We start from the raw sequence: 9,980 nt of genomic DNA on the forward strand, positions 1-9,980 counted from the left end.
TATGACAATAAATCCCATCTTCTCACATATTTGAGGCCCTTGTAATATATGGGACTGTGGTGTGTCATTTCAACACTAGGAACTGCTAAAAGGTTCAGCAGCTCAGGTGTTTGTATCTGCTCATAGTTTCTTTGGATTGTGGCTCTAAATCCTATTGTCAGACAACCTAAAAGATGCACTGGTTCAAAGATGGTGGGTCTTCTGGCCACTTTTGCCCAATATGTCATCTGTCCCATGTTTCAGGAAAGTAGGCAAGACCTTTTTCTGGTGGGGCTACTGATTAGCAGTTGGTTCATACCTTGATACAGCTGCCACCAGAGCAGAGGGTAAGCTGTGAGCCTCCTTTAGCCTCATCTGGTTGAAGGCCACTGCAGCTCTTTGTGAGCTGTGGAGTAGCTACCACTGTTTTAGGGTTTCTTTTCATGGGAAAACCATGTATGCCACTCTAAGCTTCTTGGAGGAAAGGCAGGATATCAATATGACGAACAGAAATAAGTAATAGTTGTATAGAAGAACAGTCATGTGATAGACTTGAAAAGCAGCATTTGTCAAAATGCCATTATCTATACAACAGTTAAAGATATGGGGCCTGTAATATTGAAAAAATAAACCATCCCTGCTCTAAGAGGAATTCTCAAGCAATTGTGATATTACCATTCGACATTTAATGGGAGACATTTTTCACCATGCAAATACTGCAAAATGTGATACAGTGCAAGGGTTCCCCACTATTTCATGCTTTAAAAAAAAACAATAACTTTTCAAAACATTTCAATCTATAATTAAATTCAGAGCTCCTTTAAGACTAGTATGTGCTAACTAAACCACATTTTCTGCTTGGCCACTAATAAAGAATGAAAACATAGAATCATACAGGTGGAAGATATCACCAGGGTCATCTAGTCCAACCCCCTGCACAATGCAGGGAATTCACAGCTACCTCCCCCCACACCCCCAGTGACCCCTACTCCATGCCCAGAAGATGGCCAAGATGCCCTCCCTCTCATCATCTGCTTAAGGTCATAGAATCAGCATTGCTGACAGATGGCCATCTAGCCTCTGCTTAAAATCCTCCAGGGAAGGAGAGCTTACCACCTCCTGATTTAATTTCAACCTTTTGGTTCTGGTCCAACCTTCTGGAGCAACAGAAAAAAACTTGGCACCCTCCTCTAAATGACAGCCCTTCAGGTACTTGAAGATGGTTATCATATCCCCTCTCAGTCTTCTCCTCTTCAGGCTAAACATACCCAGCTCCTTCAACCTTTCCTCATAGGACATGATCTCCAGACCCCTCACCATCTTTGTTGCCCTCCTCTGGACACGTTCCAGCTTTTCTACATCTTTCTTAAATTGCGGTGCCCAATACTGAACACAGTACTCTAGGTGAGGTCTACCCAGAGCAAAGCAATACCATCACTTTGTGTGATCTGGACACTATACTTCTGTTGATACAGCCCAAGGTCTTGAATCACCATAATCTTGAATCACCATCAGTAATTTCTGGAACATAGTTACCTTTGCAATTTTTGGCCTTTAATCATAAAACCTTTGCTTTGGTAATAACTTTGATTCTGAACTAGAGGTTTTGTTTTTTTTACTCATCTGGGACAACTATGCACAGTGGTTTAAGTATTACAGGACATAGCTACAAATAAAAGATTTGAAAGAGCCAAAAGAAGGGAAGCCTGTATGTAGGTACTTTAAGCAAATCATTTTTTTGGGGGGGGGGAGTAATGCAACAGAACATCTGCTGCAGTAAGAGATTTACAATGGCAGCTGCTAAGTTTCTGCAGTGCTGGCAGGAAAATGCCAATGACTCAGCAACCACATTTCAATGTGAAACAATCTATAGCTTATGGAACTTTTTGTACCACAATAAAATGCTCACATTTCAATCTTCTTTATCTAAACCAAGCACTTTATATACATCTGTGGCTCCTGTTAGCATGAAATCAGAGAGATAATGACATTTTAAAAATCCATCAGAGTATATATTTTTAAACTGTCACTATTGCTCAGATTTCATGCTACGTTTCATGTTAATATTTGGATCACAAAGTACCTACTCTTTCAGCATAGGGTGACAAGGTATCAATTGCTTTTCAAAACATCATAGAATTTATCTACCATTTTTATACAGCACAGGTTTCTGTTCACAAAGAAAGAATTGTGGGGGGGGAGTACGGAAATTCTGATTCGTGCTCAGGGACATTATGGGTCATTAAAGGAATATTCAGGGAAACCTTAGAACAGTTACAGCCTTCTTAGTCCATTGAAGCCAATAAGCTTAGAAAGGTGTAGCTCTGCTTTGGATGGCAGCTGTTGTGGGCTAATAATTCCAGGAAGCTGCTGTAGAATCATAGAGTTGGAAGGGACCACCAGGTGTCAGACTAGGATCTGGGAAACGTAGGTTCGAATCCCCACTTGCACCATGGAAACTTGCTGGGTGACCTTGGGCTAGCCACACAGTTTCAGCTCTGGCTAGTGTTGGATGGGAGACGTCCAAGGAATACCAGGGTCGTGACGTGGAGGCAGGAAATGGCAAACCACTTCTGAATGTCTCTTGCTTTGAAAACCCTACAAAATCGTCATAAATCAGTTGTGACTTGATGGCAAAACTCACACAGCACATGGACTAACCTACTTCTTCAGGTGCAGCTTTTGTATAATCAGTTCCAGCAGTACTCAGTGCTGAACTAAATCAATTTAATGTTGGCCAACAAGCCTTTCTTGTTTTCTGCTGGAAAAACCAATTCAGAATAATATTGCTTTCTGATGCATACAGACTGATGCATAAAGAGGATATACATGGGCCGCTCACACGGCTGTAGCATCTACTTATTAAAATGTTAAATAAATAAATATTCTGTGCTCTTCATTAGATTTGGTTCCTGAGGCAGCTTACAATGTGTTTGATCTTTCGAAAGATCAACAGCTTGGCAACCGATGACTGAACGTGGGCTGTGCATTCATAATTGAGGCATGACAATGGAAGTCTCCCCTTCATTTGCTGTTAAAAGAATGCTGGAATAAAATATTGTTAGTCTTTAAGGTGCCACCAGACTCCTGCTTATTTCTGTTGCAACAGACGAACACAGCTGTTCCTCTGGAATTACTTCCCCCCTCCCAATGCCACTCACGAAGTAGTGGCCACGTGGATAAGGGCCTATGAAGTTGACATCAGGTGGCAGGCAGGCTCACATGGGAGCAGTCTTTTCAGTACTCTGATCCCAAACCCTTTATGGCTGAAAAGGTCATAACCAGTATTTTGTATTATTCTTTGAAGCACACTGGCATCCAGTTTAGCCCTTTTAAAACTGGCAAGATGTATCCCCTGTAACTTGTAATAGACAGTGATTTTGCTGCTGCATTCCACACTGATGCTTCTGAACAGTCTTCAGAACCAGGCCAAAACAGAGCATGTTAAAGTAATCTGTCTTGGATGTGATTAGTGCATGGATAACCAAAGGGCGATCCTGCCTCTCAAAGAAGAGACACAGCTAGGAGCAAGGTGCAACAAAGGAGACTCAGGCCTGCAAGATTTCCACCTGAAGACATGCATCTAATAGCATCCTTGAGCTTTCACCCTGCCCTTTTAGGGGGAGAACAACAGTCCAAAACAGACTGAATTCTCAATCCTTGACTGCCCACATTGAATACATACATGGAGCTACCATATACTAAATCAGACCACTGGACTACCAAGAACAGCACTGTCTCTACTCTGACTGGCAGCAGCTCCCCCAAGGTCTTTCACATCATCTACAACTTGATCCTATTTTTTTTTTAAACTGAAGATGTCAGGAGTTGTACCTGGGGCCTTTTGCATGCAAAGCAGATACTCTACCATGGCTTTGCTCATTTTTGCCCAGTCGTATTTGGTCCTCATGCAGATCATCATTGCATCCAGACACTAGTTTAGAACATCCAGGATCTTATCAGGATCCAATGAGATAAGGTCCAATGAAAAGAGGAACTAGAGCTGTTGCGGCCCCAGTCCTATGGGGGGGGGGAACGGAACGGGGGGAAAGGGGGTCACGGTCACCCCAGGGGCTATCCATACCCTGGTGACCGAAAGGCGTGATCTTACCAAGAATGACTAGTACGCAATAGCTGGAGTAAACAGGCCACAACTTTATTGATTACAGCTTTAGGCATTGGCAAGCATGAGGGGCGGGATCCAGGGATCAGCTGACCCATCTGTCAGCTGATCACACCCTGCGCCCAACCCCCCTGCTGGGCGCAGCCTGAGATGGCAGTATGCCGGGACCCATGTGGGCGGCAGCCAACTGTGTGGTCCACTGCCACTTGGGAGGAGGCCAAACCGCAGCCCCCGAGACAGGCTTAACCATTCCTGGCCTCCCCCCAAAACCCCTTATTAGGGTCCCCAGAATGGGAAGCGGGGCACGCAGGCCGTCTTTCATCCAAACTGGATCCGGCCCCATGCCCAAACCGCCACAAGAGGCAACCGGAGATGTCTACCCTACCTCTCCAGGTGTCTCCCGCCAACGCCTAATGCTGCAACCACCAGCTGAGCCCATGTCATAGGTCCTGTAGCTTACCCACCATCACTGTGCCTTCTGCCTGGCTTGGTCCACCATTCTAGGGGACTGCGCACCCGGTCCACCTTTCTAGGGGACTGCGCATCCAACCAGCACCTCCGTTCAGCTTGACTGACCACACCAAGGTCTGGGTGGTGGATCACGGCTCCTCCCAAGGCCGTCACAGCCTTACCCACCACCACTGTGACCTCCTGCCTGGCCTGGTCCACCTTTTTAGGGGACTGCGCACCCGGTCCACCTTTCTAGGGGACTGCGCACCCTACCAGCACCTCCGTTCCAGCTTGCCCGACCACACCAAGGTCCTCCTGGGCAGCCGCTCGGCCGGGGTCTGCAGGTCAACCGTGGCCGCCTCCCATAGACCGCAGCCTCCCCGTCTCACCAGGTCAGTCTCTCCCAGCTGGATCCCCAAGATGTCCGGTGTCCCGTGTTTCGACACACGGCACCGCACCAGCAGCACCGATGCCCCCCAGCGGATGCCACGAATGCTGAACCAGGAGATCCCTGCGAGCTATGCCTCACCCCCGAGGCAACCCGGCGTCCATTTTGGCTAATCGAGCCTCCCTGAACCACTGTTGCATTTTGCAACAAGTGCCCGTAATCCTCCTGCCAGCCGAGTCCAACTTCACCAAGCAGACCTTCCAGCACAAGCCTTGGTGCCACCGTGGGCTCAGACAAACATCAGGAACTTACCCCACACCCGATATAGTGCCATCCCCACAAGCCTGCCTGCCGGTGGGGAGGGGTGGGAGCTGTTGATGTTAATCAGAATGGGGAAGAATGAACCCTACAGTTTCCCATAACACAAATGGTAGTGAGCCAAGCAGATGTTCCACAGCCCCACCTTCTGGCACCAGACAGCTAGACAAGAACAGAATCATCACTTTAAACAACATGATACCCATGCCATGCAACCCCTGCACTATTGTCAATTATAATGAAAGCCAATTAGAGGTTCAGAAGGATCAACAGGGTTATTGTCTCCTTGTTCTTCTCCTGGAAGAGTAACATACCTATCAGTTATTATCCTCTATAGTTAATTTAAAGACTTGCAAAAATATTTTTGGTTTACATAACATCAATTATTTTGCTGGCGCAGAACACTGTACACACATGACCCCTATCTCATATTGTTATATAATTATAATGGTCTGTTTGATTGCTATTTTCCTATAAGCATTTTTGTTTTTGTTTTTTAAATCTCCAGTCAATATGCAGCATCACTAAAATTTTATGGCCACATTAAGATTTCCAATAAAAGTCAACCCAAGGTCGGTTCGCTCAATACTTTATGATGTCCTTATAAGTAGTCTTTACCATACTTACTCTTGCTTAGCATTATCCTTACCAGTCATAAGCAGACTCAACATCAGCATCCTAAATTTTCAAATAGTAATATGTATACTGGAGATGCAAAAATGTTGATTGTTAGAACAATTTTAGGGGATCACAATGTTGGTATTTGGTTTTCAAACTCCAAAATGTTAATTCTCCAGGTTTTAGGGTTTGTACACTAAGCAAAATAACAGAATTCATGGGAGAAAATCTATGAAGTTTGATTCAAAGGTCTCTGTTAGGGATGGGAGGGGCAACTGCCTGCATGCAGAGCTGATCTAAACACACAGCACTTACTGTGGCCCTTGGTGCCTTTTAAAAGGCCATTTACTATTTCACTCTTGTGGAAAAGAAAAAAATACTTTCGGGGTGCAAAAATAAAAGAAATAATCCACACTTTAATGCATGTAATGCCTTGATCAACTGAGGACATAATGGCTTCTAGCAATACAGAAGTTCTCCCTGATCTGGGTGCTCACTGTGTATCATTGGCCTTCCAAATAATAAAACAATAGAACTGTCAAGCTAATTCCTCCCACCACATTGAGATAAGATACAGCAATTGCTTTAATGCTGACTATAGTTTAGATTGTAAACTCCAGACAGTCTGTTTTTTTTAAATTTTGTACAGTACTTAGAGATTTTAAATGCTTTATAAATAATTAATAATAGCATCAAATTTTATTAGGCTAAGAAACAAAGGCTTTTATAGGGGAAGCTGAAGATTTTAAAAGCTTGTATGTACAAGGACATTTATTATTTTCTTTTGACCTACAGTGCAATTCTAAGCACGTATACTCAGAAGTAAATCCCATTAAGTTGAATAAGACTTACTCCCTAGTAAATATGTTCAGGATTGCAGCCATAGTGATTTATCTACCTTCATAAACTGGAGGATACTTTTTTAAAAAAAATAAGATTTTATTTTTGTTAATTAACAGAAAGAAAAAACAGGAAATAAAAACATAATACACTTTCATCAAAAGAAAAATATACATATGTTAAACAATAAATGATAATACCAATAATATTGAAGAATAATTGGTGATACATTAACAAATGTTAAGTGGTGATGACCGTAATAATGAATCTAAGATCCTGCATAATAGACCTATTTATTGTAACACAAGGGAAATTAAATCCTTGCTGTGGCAGGGAGAACAGTTCTTTTTCCACTGTGGTGGAATCAAGCCAATCACAGTTACCAGAGCTTAAGATCAATAGTTTTTTTTTTTAATCAGATAAATTAATCTTCATAAGCAGTGACCTGGATTGCCTGTAGGCTCTCTGATTACCCACTTTCTTGACATCCAGTCAGCCACCCAGGGTTACCCACTATAAAGAATTATACAGAAATGTTTACTAACCTTCTGCTATATTTGCCTTTCTGACATTTCATTAATTTAAAAAATGCTTTGCACCAACACTAGTAGCATGGATACAAAGCAGTGTCCATTGCAATACTGGAGAACTAGTTGCATTGGGGCAAACTTAGAGGGAAATCAAGGAAGATCACATCCAGATATCAAATTACAGGAAAGTCCCAAGTAGGCATAGCCTTATTTCAACACATGCCTTCCATCATGCAAAGTTCACAAACCAAATCAAGCATTTCCCACTATGTGGCTTCTGAAACTCTGTTGGCTGTCCTTTGTGAAGAACAACAGCCCTGAATTAGACTGGAGTTTCTGAACATATGAAGGTGCCTTGAACAGAATCAGATAATTGGTCCACCAAGGTCAGTATTGTCTACTCAGACTGGTAGTAGCTCTCCAGGGTCCCAGGTGGGGAAGTTTTTTCCATCACCTGCTATCTGAGCCTGTTAACTGGAGATGCTTGGGCTTGAACTGGGACCTTCTGCATGCAAAACAGATGCTCTGCCCTAAGCTGCAGAACTTTGGGCTGAATTTCCAGTACCTTTCCAGTCCACCTAGAGCTACAGCAATCAAGTCACACTTTATGCTCATGAAGCTGCAGTTTTCCTCTATAAACAGATCAGTCTTTCACAGGGAGGGGGTGAAGAACATTGGTCCAAGTGAAGTATTTTAGGTTCAGAGATATCTGGCCTAACCCAATGACTTGAACTTAGGATTCCCACATTTACAGTCTCTAGCTATTTATTCATTTACACCCCACCTTTCTCCCCAATGGGGACCCAAAGCAGCTTGCATAGTTCCCCTTTCCTCCATTTCATCCCCACAACAACAACATGAGGTGGGATGTCAGGCTAAGTGTGCAGCTGGCCCAAGGTCACCCAGCTAACTTCCATGGCAGAGAAGAATTCAAACCTGGATCTCCCAGATCCTAGTCCGACACTCTGCCCCAAACTGGCTCTATATCATCATGGCAGTGATACAAACCAGAGTCATATTGTCAACCTTTAATCACACTGAAACCATCAAGTTTCTTAGCTTCTGCATAATCCCCTGGATGTCTAGATGGCTACTCCAGTGTGAACTGTTTGAAGACTACAGTTTGCCTTCCTCTAGAAATGTATCAAAGTAAACTTATTATAACAAAATTGTTTCATTTGTTTGATCAACAGAAAGCAGAAATGTTCTTGATAGGCGGGAATCCTACTGTAATCCAATTATTGAAGTCTAGAAGGAATGCCTATTCAAAGCTTTGCATAACTGGAACAATATGTAGAGTTTACACAATTAAATTTAATCTGCAGACAATATGAACGTGTCTAACTGTGCAATCCTTAGGAGAGTTACTCCAATCTAAGCCCATTGAAATTAATGGGCTTAGACTGGAGTAACTCTCTTTAGGATTACACTGTAAGTCACACTATGAAATTAATGCCATCAGCCCAGGGGTCTTGCAAAGAGCAATGGAAATACAGCACTACATCTTTTTCTTATATGCAGCATTCCTCTAGGAAATGCTGAACAAGAACTGTTAGTTATCATTAGTATCATCAACTAACACGGCACTTTAAAGAATAACATAGCCAAAAGGCACATCCATACCCCAAGGAGCTTACAATGTCAAATTTGACAGTGGTGGAGACAACAGAGGGAAAAGAGCAAAGGACACAAAGATGCCAGGACAACAGAGAAGGGATATGTGTGATGGAAGGAGAAATGGAATACTTCTCTGTTACTTTACTAGCACTCAGATCATAACCATTTGCATTGTCTCATTTACCTGTAGAAACACAGTAAGGCTCTTTAAGTGCAATAGTTTTCAAAGTTACTCCAGTGTAAGCCCATCACATGAATGGGCAGACACCTGAGTCCCATGTATGGATTACTTCCCACTTATTATTTATTAATTAAAATATTTCTATCCCACCTTTCCTCATGGACCAAAGCATTTTACAAGTCACAATTAAATCATTACAAGAATCAAATGTGCCACCCTGAGCTCCTTGGAGGATAGATGGGGGGGGGGGGAAACCTGATTGATTCCCTAGTTACCCTTTGTGCTTTCCGACTTTTTCCACTGATGGCAGGAAAGTGCACAATAGATTAGGTAACTTTCGCTTTTATCTATTTGTACCTTAGTATATTACATTGGTTACTTAATTTACCTGAGCTCATCCTTGGTCTTCATCTTTTCTGCGTCCATGATTTCTTCCTGCTAGGAACACGAAGCAGACATAGACGGTTCAATCTTTTTTAAACGCCTGTGGTGGTTCATCAGTTTGTCATCTAAAAAAATAACTCCAGCTCTGTCTGACCATGTGGAGCACTCAATAGTTTCTTGATCTCTTATCTCCAACAGAATACTGTATTTCGCACTGCCTGCTGCTTATTTGTCCCTTGTCAAATCTTTTTCTGTTCGGAGCTCTTCAGAGGGATTGCCTTTCTTGTATTCAGCAGCAGATTAAAGAGTCAGGAACACAATAGCAGCAGATTAAAGAGTCAGGAACACAGCTTAAATGTAAGTCCCACCATAGTTTTTTCTTGTGCAGATGAACTTCGTCTCTTGTTGAGGATTATTGGGAATGTGGAAATGGTTATTTTCTTATTCTCAGGGACACAAAAGGCAGCATTTGAATCCAAGTCTGCCCATTTTCTTCCCTTCACCTGCTAATGGCCGCCTCTTATCAATGCATCTGTGTTCCTGAAGGGTAAA

General features: G+C 42.8%; 1 protein-coding gene across 1 annotated transcript in view; it reads right to left on the reverse strand.

The window, feature by feature from the left end:
- Positions 1-9,544, reverse strand: part of SACS (sacsin molecular chaperone) — a 49,843-nt gene extending 40,299 nt beyond the window's left edge. Inside the window, exon 1 of the mRNA XM_056858750.1 lies at positions 9,433-9,544. Within this exon, the coding sequence (XP_056714728.1) occupies positions 9,433-9,470 (38 nt within the window). The 5' untranslated portion in view covers positions 9,471-9,544. The remainder of the gene's footprint in view (positions 1-9,432) is intronic.
- Between the last annotated feature and the right edge of the window lie 436 nt (positions 9,545-9,980).

The sequence above is a fragment of the Euleptes europaea genome, chromosome 12, assembly GCF_029931775.1.
Source record: "Euleptes europaea isolate rEulEur1 chromosome 12, rEulEur1.hap1, whole genome shotgun sequence".
In the NCBI taxonomy this organism is placed as follows: domain Eukaryota; kingdom Metazoa; phylum Chordata; class Lepidosauria; order Squamata; family Sphaerodactylidae; genus Euleptes; species Euleptes europaea.